This window comes from Geotrypetes seraphini, chromosome 4 (assembly GCF_902459505.1).
Source record: "Geotrypetes seraphini chromosome 4, aGeoSer1.1, whole genome shotgun sequence".
In the NCBI taxonomy this organism is placed as follows: domain Eukaryota; kingdom Metazoa; phylum Chordata; class Amphibia; order Gymnophiona; family Dermophiidae; genus Geotrypetes; species Geotrypetes seraphini.
In genome coordinates, this window is record NC_047087.1 from 257,941,275 (window position 1) to 257,958,021 (window position 16,747).

The window sequence follows — 16,747 nt, forward strand, 5'->3', positions numbered from 1 at the left end:
GGCTGGGGGTCCCCCAGGACAGGTTTGGGAAACACTGATCTAGATTGAGTTTTGGGCCAAAATGTTCTGATTCAGATGTTCTAATTAAGATAGAAGCTTTTATTTTAAAATTGGGAAATTAAATATGGCTGCCACGGCAGCAATTTTAGCACCAAAAATGGCCTGTGGGAGCTAAATATGGGGTCAAAAAATTCAGGGAACATGATTTTAGAGGTTGGGGACCCTGGCCTCAGCCTCAGCCCCAGAAATCTTTAAAAATAACTTTTAAAGACTCCCTCCTCCGATTTCTCTAATAGGCTGTCACAGCCTTACTGTGCCGTGCTGGGAGCTGTAAAAGGGGTGAAACTGTAACCAGAGAACTTCAACCTCAGACAAGCCTAGACATCTGGATAGTTTGCTTCATCAGACTGCCCTCAGACCAACCGGCCAGACTGCTATCTCACCCCCCCCCCCCCCGGAACTTGGGTGGGGGGAGGGGAACGCAATCAGCATTCAGTCCTGGTTTTAAAAAAAAGAGCTACAGGGCTACTCAGCTGTGTTCAGGCTCTCTGTGGACAAAACCGGGAGTGAGCTTTGCTCCCAAGAGAATGGTTCCTGAGCTCCTGGACTGTTAATGCAGGCTGGCCAAGCAGGCTGCACCTTGGCTACAGACTACTGCCCTCAGAGTCTGTGTTCTCTGCAGCCAGAGATGGCCCCATGTAACATAACATGTCCCTAAATTGGGAGACTCTGCAGCACCAAAAAGCCTCACGATCGGATTAAAATCCCAAAATTAAATTTAAAATAAATGAGCATAACAGACAGGAATTACAGGCCTAGAGGGATGGGAGCAGAGCAGAAAAATGTAAATGAGGCTCCCTAAGCAGGATTTCACAATCAGAGATATACAACCCAAGTGTTCCAGAATGATGTGCCTATTGCACTAGAAGTGAATTATAGGTGGAGGACCGAAGAGTGAGAGGGTGAAATTTTGAGTGGGCAGAGAGAAAAGAGAATATATGTTAGAAATGGATGTATATAGGGAATGGAAGAAGATAAAAAGTGGAGACAGGACAAATGACAGTATCCATTGGAAATAGAGTAGAAGACAAACCAGAAAGCATAAAAGAGAAACTAATGCTGGGAAAAATAAAATTCTCAGACAAAAAAGGTATAAAAAAAGTGTTTTATTATGAATGTATTTATGTGGAATATGTTAGCTTTGAAAATGGAAGATTAGGTTCTTACCTTTTGGTAATTTTTCTGTTAATCCATGGAGAAGTCTGTATGATAGGTGCTCAATCTGTACTGGCAAATTGAGTCTTCGGCTCCTCCCACATAGCAGAGAAACACAGAACCCTCTACAGTTGAGTCCAAAAGCAATCAAACATCACTGGAACAAAGCATACACAGAAGGGGGCATGGGGAACTTCCCCGCAAACATAACACTAGTCTGTTCTGCTCTGCAACATATAAGGAAACATTAAAAACATGCATGAACATGGCATCAATAAGAACCAACCTGCTGTGTGCAACAAGCATGAACCTGAAATTAGCCAACAGCTAAGATATGTACTCGCATATGCATAATGATTCCCTGCAGGGCCCATCTGCTGGTTGGAAGATACTTAAGTATAAACATCCAAGGCAGAGAATGCAGGCAATACAGAAAGAATCAGAGTAGAGAGGGTGGACCGTACAGACGACTCCATGAATTAACGGAAAGAAGATTACCAAAGGTAAGAACCTAATTTTCCATTCTGTTACATCCATTCTGGAGTCTATAAGATAGGTGATGGACCAAAACAGTGGCAATGTCTAGGGTAGGACAGAAGAGCCTGCTCTCAAAACTGAGGCCTCAAGGGTGGCATCAGATTGAGCTACCGCATCCACTCTGTAAAACCTTGTGAAAGTATGAAGGGAAGACCAAGTAGCCACTACAAATCTTGGCTGGATGAACTGCTCAAGACTCCACTCACGAAGCTGTGACACTCCTGAGCAAGTGAGCTTTGAGAGAAACTGGCGACTGCTTACTACAGGTGATGTAGCTCAATGAACTAGCCATGTGGATCCATCTGGCAAAAGGAGCCTTGGACGCCAGCCTACCACGCCTGGATTGACTAGTCAGAACAAACAGATGGTCAGAAATTGGTTCTTTCTAAGTAGTGAAGTAAGACTCTTCACATATCTAGTCTCTGTAAGATCTGATTCTTGGGACAGAAAGCAGGCAGACAACTTCCTGGTTGACATGGAAATCTGAAACCACTTTTGGAAGAAAAGAAGGATCTGTACAGAAGAAGTGTTCTCTACAAGAGAGAGCCTTCAGTTCAGAAATATGCCTGGCTGAGAAAATTGCTACGAGGAACACAGTCTTGACCGTAAGGTCCAGAAGGAATGTATCCTTAAGCAGCTCAAAAGGAGCTTCAGCAAACCCCTTCAGTACAATATTAAGGTGCCACTTTGGAAAAGGCTGTTGCAGAAATGGCCGCAGTGAAGCACCCCACCTAAGTAACCTAGTCACATCTGGATGAGCAGTAAGCGAACTGGAACCACTGTGTGCCCTAAACCAGGAAAGGCCTACCACCTGTATCTTGAGGGAAGCCACCGCCAGGCCTTTTTCTAGGCCAGCCTGCAGGAAGGCTAAGACCACTGGAATTGTAGCACACAATAGCTCCACCTCGTCTGGCACACCACCGCTGGAAAGCCTTCCAAGCTTTGGTGTAAGCCACCATAGTAGAGGGCTTTTTGGACCTCAAAAGTGTGGCAGTGACTACATCAGAGTAGCCCCTTTGAATCAAGGCCTTGTGCTCAAGAGCCATGCTGTATGACCAAAGCACTGGGGGTTCTGCATAGAAACCGGTCCCTGACTGAGGGTCACGATGAAGAGGGAGCTTGAGGCTCTTGTCCCGCTGAAGACAGACGAGATCCGCATACCATGGACAGTGAGACTAGTCCAGGGCCACTAGGATTACCAGGCCTGGATGAGTCACTATCCTGTGGATGACTCGATCCACAATGGGCCAAGGTGGAAAGATGTAAATGAGCTCTTGAGTTGGACAGGGCTGAATCAACGTATCCAGTCCTAAGCTCCCTGATTCTGATCTTCGACTGAAGAAGCGCTTGACTTTCAAGGTCCTGACTGAAGTCATCAAGTCTATCATTGGTCTGCCCCCAAAACACACAATGATATAGAACACCTGTTACGAGAGAGACCACTCTCCCTGGTGCAAAGCTGGGCGACTGAGAAAGTCTGCTTGCACACTTTCTACTCTGGCTACTTGCACCATGGAGAGATCTTGAAGGTGCTCTTCCACACATCGGAAAAGCATCCGTGCTTCCCAATTTAAATGAGCATTTCTAGTGCCCTCCCTTGCTCATTCACATTCGTCATTGTCGGAAAACACCCTTACGGCTTTTCCTTCCAGGGTGTTTTCTAGTGCCCTCAAAGCCAGCATTATGGCTTGAAGCTCTAGACAAGCGTATCACAAACTGTGTGCTGTGGCACACCAGTGTGCCTCCTGAGATTTCAGGTGTGCCGTGACACACAGTTGGCAATACACTTTGTCTAGAGCTTCAAGCCATAATGCTGACATTGAGCTTGGAAAGACCATGGTAAGCTGTTTTGATAATCTGCTGCTAAAATACATGAACCCTAAACTGGCTGGAACTGGTTTAGCGACCATGTTAAAGCTTTGAGAATCTTCCCCTCAGTGTCTCAGAGATACAGCAGCTTTGATGGCTAATCTCTAAGCCACATCTATTTCACCAAGCACTATAACCTTACTTTTATACAGACATTCCTATGCAACTTTTTACCTACTGCTATTTCCATCCAACTAATGCTCCGTGGGTTGTTACTGAAATGATTTGTACTACCCTCAGTTTTAGAGGGTGATTGGGACAGGGCTTGTATACTGCCTTTTTGTAGTTCTACAACCACATTTAAAGCAGTTTACATATATACAGGTACTTATTTTGTACCTGGGGCAATGGAGACTTAAGTGACTTGCCCAATGTCACAAGGAGCAGCCCTGGGATTCGATCCCACATCCTCTGGGTGCAGAGGCAGCAGCTCTACCACCAAGCCACCCTTCTACTGACCATCTAGTGTGCTTGCATTTTTCCTGGTTATTTCCAGAGAAAGCAAATTTACTTACAGTGGTGCCTCACACAACGAACTTAATTGGTTCCAGGAGCAAGTTTGTTATGCGAAACGTTCGTTATGTGAAACGCGTTTTCCCATAAGAATACATGTAAAAAAAAATAATTCGTTCTGCAGCATAAAATATGCTAAGATGACATAAAAAAAGATAAATTTTTGGTTATTATTTTTATTTAGATACATCTAAAAACATAATTGTTTTTTAAAACAACACACATTTTTTAAATTTAAAGACAGACTAAGTAGAGTCTAATTTTACAGTGAGAGAGGGCAGAGTCTCAGCGGCAAAAACTGGGACTTAACTGTTCATTTTTTTTTTTTTCTACCGTGTTTCCCCGATGATAAGGCAGGGCCATCAAATAAGACAGCCCCCCCTTTTTAGAAAAAAATGTAAAATAAGGCACCCCCCCGCAAATAAGCCACCCACCGATACCTGCGCTTACCCGAATCGGGTGGTACGGTGGGTGACTCCGTGTGGTCCCTGGCACCCCCGACACGATCGGGGCAAGAGGGAGCTCAAGCCCTCTTGCCCCCCCGACTCCCCGACACGATCGGGGCAAGAGGGAGCCCAAGCCCTCTTGCCCCCCCGACTCCCCGACACGATCGGGGCAAGAGGGAGCCCAAGCCCTCTTGCCCCCTCCCCGACTCCCCGACACGATCGGGGCAAGAGGGAGCCCAAGCCCTCTTGCCCCCTCCCCGACTCCCCGACACGATCGGGGCAAGAGGGAGCTCAAGCCCTCTTGCCCCCCCGACTCCCCGACACGATCGGGGCAAGAGGGAGCCCAAGCCCTCTTGCCCCCCGACTCCCCGACACGATCGGGGCAAGAGGGAGCCCAAGCCCTCTTGCCCCCCCGACTCCCCGACACGATCGGGGCAAGAGGGAGCCCAAGCCCTCTTGCCCCCTCCCCGACTCCCCGACACGATCGGGGCAAGAGGGAGCCCAAGCCCTCTTGCCCCCTCCCCGACTCCCCGACACGATCGGGGCAAGAGGGAGCCCAAGCCCTCTTGCCCCCCGACTCCCCGACACGATCGGGGCAAGAGGGAGCCCAAGCCCTCTTGCCCCCCCGACTCCCCGACACGATCGGGGCAAGAGGGAGCCCAAGCCCTCTTGCCCCCCCGACTCCCCGACACGATCGGGGCAAGAGGGAGCCCAAGCCCTCTTGCCCCGCCGATTCCCCAACTCCCCGACAATATCGGGCCAGGAGGGAGCCCAAGTCCTCCTGGCCACGGCGACCCCCTAACCCCACCCTGCACTACATTACGGGCAGGAGGGATCCCAGGCCCTCCTGCCCTCGACGCAAACTCCCCCTCCCCCCAACGACCGCCCCCCCCAAGAACCTCCGACCGCCCCCCCAGCCGACCCGCGACCCCCCTGGCCGACCCCCACGACACCCCCAACCCCCTTCCCCGTACCTTTCTGTAGTTGGCCGGACAGACGGGAGCCAAACCCGCCTGTCCGGCAGGCAGCCAACGACGGAATGAGGCCGGATTGGCCCATCCGTCCCAAAGCTCCGCCTACTGGTGGGGCCTAAGGCGCCTGGGCCAATCAGAATAGGCCCGGGAGCCTTAGGTCCCTCCTGGGGGCAGGGCCTGAGGCACATGGTCGGGTTGGGCCCATGTGCCTCAGGCCCCGCCTCAGGCAAGAGGGCTTGGGCTCCCTCTTGCCCCGATCGTGTCGGGGAGTCGGGGGGGCAAGAGGGCTTGGGCTCCCTCTTGCCCCGATCGTGTCGGGGAGTCGGGGGGGGGGCAAGAGGGAGCCAGGCGGAGAGAGGGCAGTTAAGCGCAGTGCCTGCGCGGAAGGATGCAGCTCGGGCGACTTCGTTGTGTGAAACGAAGTTCGTTGTACGAATCAAGACATAAAGTTCGTTGTGCGCAGCGTTCGCTGTGCGAGGCGTCCGTTATGCGAGGCACCACTGTACTTGCAACAAGGGTTCTCTGTGTTGCTAAGGCATGAAAACTTCAAACTTAATTTGTGCACAAAGCCATATATAGAGAGCTAGACAAGTTTCAGTACATATGTGTGTAAATACCTCAGAAGTTAACTCCAGAATCAATGGTGTACCAAAGAGGGGAGGGGATGGTCCGCCCTGGGTGCAGACCATGAAGGGGGTGCTCCCAGGGTTTGTGCCATGGTCTGGGAACTTTGCTATTCTGCCAGCATCGGCCTTTTCTCTTTTCCAGGTCTTGCCTTCATGGAAGCAGGAAGGATTGGCAGAGCAGCAAAGTTCCTAGACCATGATGCCGACTCCAGGAGCCGACAAAGAGAGAACTCGTATATCTCCAGACCTGCCTTTTAAAGCAGCAGCAGAGGTGGCTGTGGTTGGCTGTTGGAGGCAGTACTTTGAACAGGCTTCTTGTGGCTTGGATGCCGGGGCCTTCCCTCATTTGTGTCACTGAGGACAAGTTTGGCGCTGCTTCTAACAGTCGGCCACCGCTGCTGCTGTCATTGGAGGCCCGAAGGAATGTCATATCTCACGGTGGGAGTGTCAGTTGGGTCTGGCGGCACTGCATAGGGGGATGGTAGGGATGGAAAACTGTTGCATATGGGGGGAGAGAGGAAGAATTGTTGGACTTGGGCTGGAGAAGAGGAAGGGAAATGCAACAAAAAAGTAAGGGGTGTGATGGAGAAACCCTGCATATGGTGAAGGGGAGGAAGACGTATGGAGAAGAGAGGAGAAATGTTGGACATAGTGTGGAAGGCAGGGAGAGATGGTGCATGGGGAGAGAGAAAGAAATATTGTACATGATAATGGAAGGGAGAAATGCTGCATGGAGGGGAATAGAGAGGTTTGATCCAAGGCACAAGGCAGGAAAGAGATGGTAGGGAGTTGGAAAGAAACAAATGTTGGATATGGCAATGGAAGGGAAGGTACAGAGAGGGAAGATGGATGGTGAGCACTGAGAGAAGAAAACATCAAATGGGCAGGAGATCCTGGCCAGCGAATTAACAGAAGACAGACAGAAACCAGACCTTGGGACCAACTAACCAAGTGACCAAACAACAAAAGGTAGAAAAAATAATTTTATTTTCTATTTTGTGATTACAATATGTCAATTGAAAGGTGTATGCTGCCAGAGCAGGTGTTACACAGAAAGGGTGTGCTAGGACCTAACAGAGAGAGGGAAAGTTGTTTACATCACAGCACTGGCAAGGGGTTGGAGAGGTTGTAACCCTATGTAATGTTATATTGTAACACTGAATGTTAAACTGTAACCTGTTCTGAATTCTCTGGGGAGGACAGGCTATAAAAATAAATAAAATTACTAAAAATATATTTTTAGAGCCTTAGGATAGAAGTTTAAGGACTCGTTTCACTAACATTTTTTTTCTATTACTTTGTATCTATAGAAAAAGTTTTAGCAATATAATAAGTGCAGTATATCCAAAGCAATAATACAGAGGTCCCAAAGATTTTTCCGTTATGCACCAGCGGAAAGACCCATGATACAATTTCGTTTTCAACTTTCTGAACAAGCTCACAACCTACCCCCTCCCGGTAAGCAGCAGAGTCCTCGAACTCGTCTCTATTAGTCCACATAACATTTACCGTCAAATAGAGGGAGACAAGCTTTCTCAAACGTGTTTTGGATGTGGTAGCCGCGTCAAACTTGCGTTTGTTTGGTTTTCCCCATTCCATTCACTTGCCCTTATAACGAGCTATTTCTTGATAGGACGCAATCGCTAGCTTTCGACTGCTGGGCGAGGAGGAGGTGGGTGACGCAAGCGTGTTGACGTCAGTGGAACGCGCTGTTGCTGGTGGCCGCGAGCAGCACAGGTTCTAAGTTTGAACGGAAGATGAGCGGTTTCTGTTTCATTCCAAGGCCGGGAAATGAGAAGAAAAGCAATAGTTCGTTGTAAACGTGTGTAGGGAATGGGATATCAATGGCATTTGGAGAGCGCGACCGCTGTGGCATGTTAAATTAGTCCCCGCCTAAAAAATCTTCGAAAAATGAAAAGAGAGACTGACTTGTAACTCCTGTACTCTGGCAAGTAAAAAGTCAGATTTCATGGCTTAGAAAAAAATCTGGCTTCTTCAGTTCTGAATCGGTTGATGTTTTTGTGCGTGAACTTTGAATGCTGCTTGATACGGTTTTGTATATCTCCGGAAGACTTTTACTTTTTTATTTATAGGTATGAGAACACTGGACCAATAAGGAGCAAATGAGGCATGGATTTGAAGTTGTTTTTTGAGCAATGCCTACTGGACTTAATTGAAATGAAAGACGAAATGCTGCTGTGTTGGTCAGGGAAGCAGTTCCTGTGAAGTTACCCTGATTTATCTTTCAAAGGCACTTCCTGCTTAGAGGGTTGTGCCAGGAGCTGTTGTCCCTTCGATGGCCACGCAGCGGAAGCACTTTGTGAAAGAGTTCAATCCATACATCACCTGTTACATCTGCAAAGGATACCTAATCAAACCAACTACAGTAACCGAGTGCCTGCACACATGTAAGTGAAACCTTTTCTTAAATATAGTTGTATAGTCTGTATCATTGTCATAAATAATTTTTCCAAAATTAATAACATTAATACTTCAGAATTGTGTGAGGTTTAACATGTGTAGATGAAAGATAAGAAGTGATTTTAGCAGTTTATACCTGTTTAGATTTGTAAGCAGCAAATTTACACATATAGATGGGTACATATATATAATTTTAGGGAAGGTGCTATTTTTACAATTTTATGGTTTTCATAGTGCAGGATGCACAAAGATCTAGCAACCTGGAAAAAAATACTGGGTTGGGAGTGATTTTAATTTTCTGGGGCATTTTAAGCCCAAATGGCAAACAAAAAAGACAATCCAACACAGTCTGCAAATCATGTCAGCTATTTGTCCAGAGTATTCTGGAAAAAGTGCATAAGTGCAGTCACAGCTCTTATACACAAACCCAGTACAGTTCTTGATCTGCCAGAGCCTTAAACTAAGTTTGTTGTTGTTTTTTTTGTTTGTTTGTTTTCACAAGTGAAATGGATGCAGCTGTTTGTACTTATGTTGTGTAAGTGTGTGTTCCGCGTCTAACAGCTGCACTCACACAATACACGCACAAACAACTACTACCATGTTTCCCTAAAAATAAGACCTACCCCGAAAATCAGCCCTAGCATGATTTTTGGGGTAGGTCCTAATATAAATAAGCCCTACTCCAAAATAAGCTCTAGTTGGATCGACTCTCGAAGCACCTGCCGTATGCCCCTGACACTTCCAGATTCGCCGTCGGCAGCGCTTTCTCCCCCCCCCATACCATGTGCAGCATCTTTCCTTCTCTCTCATCCATCCCCTTGCGCAACATTTTTATATCCCTTCCCATCTTGCGCAGCAGAACCTCGCTGATCCTCCCACCGTGAGGTCGACATACCTCCGTTCTAAATAACAGCGGCAACAGCACTGAACAGGCTGCTTTGCGGCCTTCCTTGCTAGGGCCTTCCCATCTCTCTGCTGCATCACTGAAGATGTCATCAGTGATGCTGTGTGGGGAAGGCTGCAAAGCAGCCTGTTCAGTGCTGTCGCTGATGCTCTTTGGAACGGAGGTATGTTGGCCTCGTGGTGGAGGTGTATACGTCCAAGCTCCAGACTAAGAAGTGCAGCCTATGTGCACTTGGGAGCTCCTAGGATCTGGAATTACCTTCAGTTCTTGAGTTCCGTGGCTGTGGCTTTGATGTTGTGCCCGTATAGTAATATAGCAAGGATACTTGTGTCAGGTGATAGCCTTTGATGTAAAAGAAGATGGCATAGCTGAATTGTTAGTTTGAAACCTCTCTGCAAGATTATTTTTTGGCCAGAAGCTATTCCCTTTGAAGGATCTAGTCAGTTTTATTCCTGTGCAAAAGATTGGAGTGATGATAAATTCTCAATTCTTTCAGGGTTTGGTTTTATAAAAAAGGCACAGAAGTTCCTTGCTACTTTTCTGGATAAAACGGACTTCTCTTGGGAGTTGAGCATTCAAGACTACTATTTGGAACTTAGGTTTAATCGTGAGAACTTTGTCTTCCCTTCATCTCTAACATCATCAGGCAGCAGAAGTTGGTCTCTTTGGGTAATTTTAAAAGAAAGGATATCTGTAACCAATATTCTCTTCCTTCATTAGGGTGTGTATTTGTTCTCGCGGAATCAGGCTTTGTTTTCCTACGATAAAAAGTCAGGTAATGTAAGTCAAGCAGGAGTGGTCATATTCAAGTCAGTTGTCTGTCACCTTGAGATGCTTGTAGATGCCCAGGTCCTTCTAAATTTTGGATAGCTCTTTAGTCCAGTGATTCCCAACCCTGTCCTGGAGGAACACCAGGCCAATTGGGTTTTCAGGCTAGCCCTAATGAATATGCATGAGAGAGATTTGCATATGATGGAAGTGATAGGCATGCAAATTTGCTTCATGCATATTCATTAGGGCTAGCCTGAAAACCCAATTGGCCTGGTGTTCCTCCAGGACAGGGTTGGGAACCACTGCTTTAGTCTATTGATGGGCCTTAATAAGGTTCAGTGGCTTTAAGGCATCTATTTCTGTAGGAGTTAGAGATAATTCTCTTAAACCACAAACCCAAGAAAGCTAGCCTGTTTGATTAGAGCACAAGAGTGCTCCTGAGTACAGTCAAGCAAATCTTGCCTCGCAAACCGAGAGTTGACTCGATTTGCGAGCCCCCCCACCGAGAACTGGCATCGCCCACCCAAACCCTTACCCGATCTGGCATGCAGCACCAACCCACAGGACGTGCCGGTGCCTGAAGATCCTGCCTCTTGCCGCTGGGCTGGGCCTTGAGCATCTGCATATGCTCAAGGCCTTCTGGCTCCTGCTCTCCCTGAGAGCGGGAAGAGCAGGAGAAGAGAGGAAGGAAAGTTGTTAGCAAAGGGGTGAAAGGAACTTCATTTCAGGAAGGAAAACTGGTGGCACAGGGGGAGGGGAAGGAGACCATGCATGGTGAAGGGGAGAGGATGAAATTGCACATAAAGGAGGGGAGGAAGGGAGAAATGGTGCATGGAGGGGTAAAGAGAGATTTGACATAAGGCACAAGGAAGGGAGAGAAAGAGGTGTTGAACATGGAGGTAAATGAGAGGAAGAGAGAGATTCACAGGAGGTGAAAGGGGAGAAGGAGCATGGTGGATCCAGGAGCCTAATCGAGTGATGGAAGATGCCTGGAAATGGGAGTGAGGGAAGAGATAGGGAGATGTCAGGCTATGAGGGTGGCAAGGAGATGCTGGGCTATAAGGATGGAGAAAGGAAAATGCTGAGACTGGTAGAAACCTGAGTGGGAGGAGAGAGTGACAAGGAAAAGGATAAGAGGATAGATATAACAGAGGGTAGAAATATAGTAATGGAGGGCTGAGGAAGGAATTAGATGGGTAATGGGAGAGAAGATGGAAATTTGATAGGTAGCTGAAATGTAGAAAAGAGGAGAAGGGTAAGAAAGAGGCAGAAAAGAGCTAAAAAGGAGTGATCAATATGTCTGAGTCAAGTGTAATGAAGGCATAGATGGGAGAGAGTAGAAAAGACAAATGGATAGCAGCTACTTGAAGGAGAATTAGCAGATGGAAAAATAAAACAATCGGATAACAAAGGTAGAAGAAAACCATTTTATTTTAACTGTTTAAATGGAATATGGATAAATAGCAAAAATATTGTTTAAATTTTGACAAACAAACTTGCAGAATTTGCTAATTTTGTGTGCAGAATTTTCATTTTTTTCATAGATTTCTGCTAGGATAAACAAGTAGAAAGGGGTGAGAGGGAGAAATCTTGCATATGGTAGAGGGTAGGGAAACATGCATGGATAAGAGAGAGAGAGAAAGTTGGACATAGGGTGGAGGGCAGGGAGAGATGGTGCATGGGGAGATAGAAAGAAATGTTGCACATGATGATGGAGGGGATGCTGCATGGAGAAGAGAGAGGTTTGACCCAGGGCACAAGGCAGAGAGAGAGAGATGGTAGACTGTGGGAAAGAAACAGAAATGTTGGATATGGCAGTGGAAGGGAAGGTACAGAGATGAAAGATGAATGGTGAGCAAAGGGAAAGAAGAAAATGTCAAATGTGCAGGAGACCCTGGTGAGCGAGTTAACAGAAGACAAACAGAAACCAGAGCCTGGGACCAACATGGTTTGAATAATCAGATGACCAGACAACAAAAGGTAGAAAAAAAAATTATTTTCAATTTTGTGATTACAATATGTCAGATTTGAAATGTGTATCCTTCCAGAGCTGGTGTTAGCAAGCCTGAGCTAGAACCTAACAGAAAGGAAAATTATTTTTTGTTTTGTTCACCCAACCCCCCCGCTTTGCCTTCTGCAATCTCACACAAGTGCTGTGGTGTAAAGAGGTTACAAAAATAAACCCACCGGGCTGTTAAAAAAGAAATTGCTCGATCGGGCAGGAAAAGTGAAAAGTGAAAAATCAATTCAATAGGCTGAATCGAATCAAAAATTTTTCTCTGAATCAGGCAGCACTAATCTGGACTAGTCTATTATGGATAAGGGGAAATGTAATTCTGCGAGGACAAGTAAGTATAATATTCTCGCATGTGGGTGATGTCATCCACGAAACCTTGTCCGGACACTAACAAGTGCACTGTCAATTAAATTTTTTTAAGGCTGTGCCCATACTATGCGTGTTCATGCCATTGCCTTCCCGCCCAACATCGGTATGTGGGACCTGCAGCTCTACGTTTTCCATGGAGCTGAGAAGCTGTGTCTTTCGGTGTTTCGGTGTTTAACTTTTTTATTATTATTATTTTTTTTCTTAGTGCTTTTCCATCTTTATTTTTTGTACTTTTCATCATAATTCTTTTTGTTTTTATCATGTTCCTGTATTTGACTTTGGTTTAATTTTGTCAACTTTTTCATTTTTGACCTTAGATCCAGTTTGAGCCCTTTTTTTCTTCTCAGGAGCATCAATCATTTTTGGGATAATGTTTAATTGAGCTTCTTGAGCCATTGACTTTGCATCGACTGTTTTCCCCCTCCATATCCAAATCAGTACCAAGCGGCTTCAAGAAATACTCTCGTTGCAATAGGACCATCTTGGGCTCTGATTGCATAATTGATGTGTCCTGAGCATCGGAACATTGACTGTATCCTCTGTGCTCATATGCAAAAGAGGTCACTAAAAGCCCACAAAACAATTTGAAAAACTCTTTGATACTCCATTTCTCTGGTTGCACTTTCTTCTGACTGTGCATCCAATATTTCTTCCCTTCTTTCAGCCTCCTATATGCTTCCTCTCCTCCAGACCTCATTGTCTCCCCCAACTTTTTCTTCCTCTCTCCCTGCCCTTTCTTTCTCCCTGCCTCCCTTTCTTTCTTTAGCTCTTCATGCCCCCTTTCTTTCTTTCTGTTTCCCTTCTTTCTTTCTGTCTCCCTGCCTGCCCCCTTTCTTTCTTTTTTTCCTGCCCTCCCCCAAGCCACTGCCGCCGCCATTGGGGAACAGGCCCCCAAGCCACCGCCGCCCCAAGCTCTCCCTGCAGAAGTGTCGGGCCGACCAGCATTCCTACCCCCTACGTCAATTGTGCCGTTGGAGAGGAAGTTCCGGGCCAGCCAGGCAGCGATTGGCTGGCCCAGAACTTCCTCTCCGAGGGCAGAATTGACGTCGGGGAAAGGAAGGCTGATCAGCCCAGTAGATTGCGAAGGCAACACGAGTCTACTCACTTTGCCTTTGCGATCTACCGGTCAATCGCGATCGACGTATTGGGCACCCCTGCCCTAAATGGTTGTATTTGCAAATTCTTCCTTTATACTTAAAATCTCGGAATCTTACATAGCATGCTGGCTGGGTATTGCTGGGGGGGGGGGTTATATTTGGCAGCAGGGAGATCTGGAGTTTCCGAACCTCCAGCTTTATAAAATAGCATGTCTCTGTCGTCATCTCAGAGACTGGTATAATTCTACAGACTGTTATTCCCCTTTGTCGATGCCTGGTGTGCACACAGTGGAGCAGCCTGCAGAGAGGATCACTGTTGCTAGCGATCTTTGCAAGCGGCCATAGGCCTTCGGAGCTGTTTCCTTTGCCGCGATCCTGCCTCTGATGTCAGAGGAGGGGTGGGGCTGCAGCAGAGGGAAGACAGCTCCGAAGGCCTATGGCAGCTTGCAAAGATCGTTAGCACGGGCGATCCTCTCTGCAGGCTGCTCCGCTAATGAAATTAGGTAAATGGATGCGCAGGAGGCCGGGAGGGAAGCTGGACACCAGCACTTCCCGACTGACCCTCGCCCTCTAAAGCAGGAGCGGCAGTGGCTGGCCTGCAAGAGGCAGCGCTGCTGCTTCTGCTTTAGGGGGGAGGGTCAGTCACCAAATCAGGAGACTGATTTTTTTGTTGTTTTAAATCGATTCACCCGAAGTGAATCGGTGAATCGATTTGAATCGGGCAGCACTATTTTATCCTAGTTGCTGAGTATATATTTTGGACACCACTAGTTTTAGAGTTGTTACTTTGGGGGAGAGGGGAGGAAGGGGGTTTGGAGGATTGGGATTGGAGGGAGAATGTGGATTTAATGTGTTCTTTAGTTGCTCGGGTTTTTCTTTGGTCAACATGACCTGTGGTAGTACTGGCCTGGTTAGGGTTTAGGGATGTTAAGAACATAGAACATAAGAATTGCCACTGCTGAGTCAGACCAGTGGTCCATCATGCCCAGCAGTCCGCTTACGCGGCGGCCCTCTGGTCCAAGACCAACACCCTAACTGAGATTAGCCCCACCAGCGCACATTCCTGTTCAGCAGAAACTTGTCTAACTTTGTCTTGAATCCTTGGAGGGTGTTTTCCCCTATAACAGCCTCTGGAAGAGCGTTCCAGCTTTCTACCACTCTCTGGGTGAAAAAGAACTTCCTTACATTTGTACGGAATCTATCCCCTTTCAATTTTAGAGAGTGCCCTCTTGTTCTCCCTACCTTTTACCAATTAACTGGGTGCAGAATAACAACAAACCCACGCCACACACAACAAGCTTCAAGTCCAGAAAGAAAATCGAACCTACCACATTCTGGGACACAGTAGACCCAGAAATAGACCTAAACAATTCCAAAGGATTCATAAACACCTGGCGCTCCACAAGTGAATCCGCTTTAAACAAACTAGCACCACTAAAAACAAAAAATAAAATATGCAGACCATCAGACAAATGGTTTGACGCCGAACTCCTACACCTAAAAAGACAATGCAGACAATTAGAAAGGACATGGAAAAAACAGAAACAAGACCACACCAAAACAGAATGGAGACACCAAATTAAACAATACAAAATCAAACTGAAGGAAAAAAGAACAGACTACTACTCCAAACTCATTGGCACCGATAAACCGGACACAAAAAAACTTTTCAACCTTGTCAGAAATCTCACTGATACCAAACCCCACCTCGCCACCCTAGGAAACCAAACTCCACCAGCCTCCCAACTAGCGGACCATTTCAAACACAAAATCATCACAATCAGATCCACATTCAACAACTCTCGAAACATCTTAGAAGAGATACTAACAAAACCCACAAAAGACGAAGCCACTTCAGCAGATAGGATCTGGACTGACTTCCCAACGACACAAAGGTCAGACCTAGACCGGCTGTACAAAAAATACAGCAAATCTTCATGTGATTTGAACAATTGTCCTCCTTATCTACTAGCTACAGCGTCCACTAAATTCACAGCTGGTCTCACGCTATGGCTGCAAACCACCCTAAGGGAAGGTCAGTTCCCTCCGGAACTTGGCGAAATCATAATTACTCCCATACTAAAAGACCCCAAAGGCCCAATAGACAGCCCAACAAATTATAGACCAATCGCTTCTATACCTCTATACGTCAAACTCATAGAGGGTCTAGTAGCACAATATCTCGCCAATTACCTAGAAGACCACCACATCCTACACCCTACTCAATCCAGATTCAGAACCAATCACAGTACTGAAACACTTCTGGTTTCCCTACTAGACATAGCCCGTTAGCACCTCAGCAAAGGAAATAAGTTACTAATCATCCAACTCGATCTTTCAGCAGCATTCGACTTAGTTGACCATTCCATACTACTCCAGATACTAGATGCCATAGGAATATCAGGTAATGTTCTCAACTGGTTCCAAGGATTCCTCAAAACAAGATCATACAGAGTCAAATCAAATGATCTTCTATCCGACTCATGGTCAAATCCCTGCGGAGTTCCACAAGGATCCCCTCTATCGCCCATACTTTTCAACCTCTTCATAGCATCCCTAGGCACGGCCCTAGACGCCCTAAACATTACATCCTTCAGCTACGCGGATGATATAACCATCCTCCTCCCCTTCGACATTCAAGACCCCACCTCCAACGGACGCCTGAAAACAACATTGGAAACTGTAGAAAAATGGATGACGAACCACAAGTTAAAACTGAATGCGGAGAAAACCAAATTCCTACTACTAGAGAAGGAACAAAAACCATCCCTAACAGAACTAGATGTAAACACAATCAAATATCCAATACAGAATACTCTCAAAATTCTGGGAACACACCTAGACAGAGGCTGCACAATGCAAACACAAATACACAAAACCATAAAAAAAAGCATTCTTCACCATGCGAAACCTAAGAAAAATAAGAAAATTATTTTCCAAAGAACACTTCAAGATCATTGTACAATCCCTCATACTCAGCTCCTTAGA

General features: G+C 46.5%; 2 protein-coding genes across 4 annotated transcripts in view; one reads left to right on the forward strand and one right to left on the reverse strand.

The window, feature by feature from the left end:
* ANKRD1 (ankyrin repeat domain 1) overlaps positions 1 to 7,900 on the reverse strand; it is a 121,853-nt gene extending 113,953 nt beyond the window's left edge. The window contains exon 1 of one of the 2 annotated variants that reach the window (XM_033942278.1): positions 7,690 to 7,900. In XM_033942278.1, the coding sequence (XP_033798169.1) occupies positions 7,690 to 7,779 (90 nt within the window). In that variant the 5' untranslated portion in view covers positions 7,780 to 7,900. Of the gene's footprint in view, positions 1 to 7,629 lie in introns of both variants that reach the window. The other variant, XM_033942277.1, reaches the window with a different exon arrangement.
* A 284-nt stretch (positions 7,901 to 8,184) lies between these two features.
* Positions 8,185 to 16,747, forward strand: part of PCGF5 (polycomb group ring finger 5) — a 123,105-nt gene continuing 114,542 nt past the window's right edge. For both annotated transcript variants that reach the window (XR_004539239.1, XM_033942280.1), the window contains exon 1: positions 8,185 to 8,588. Coding sequence is in view for 1 of the 2 variants with exons in the window: in XM_033942280.1 (XP_033798171.1) it covers positions 8,477 to 8,588 (112 nt within the window). In the remaining variant the exon portion in view is untranslated. The remainder of the gene's footprint in view (positions 8,589 to 16,747) is intronic.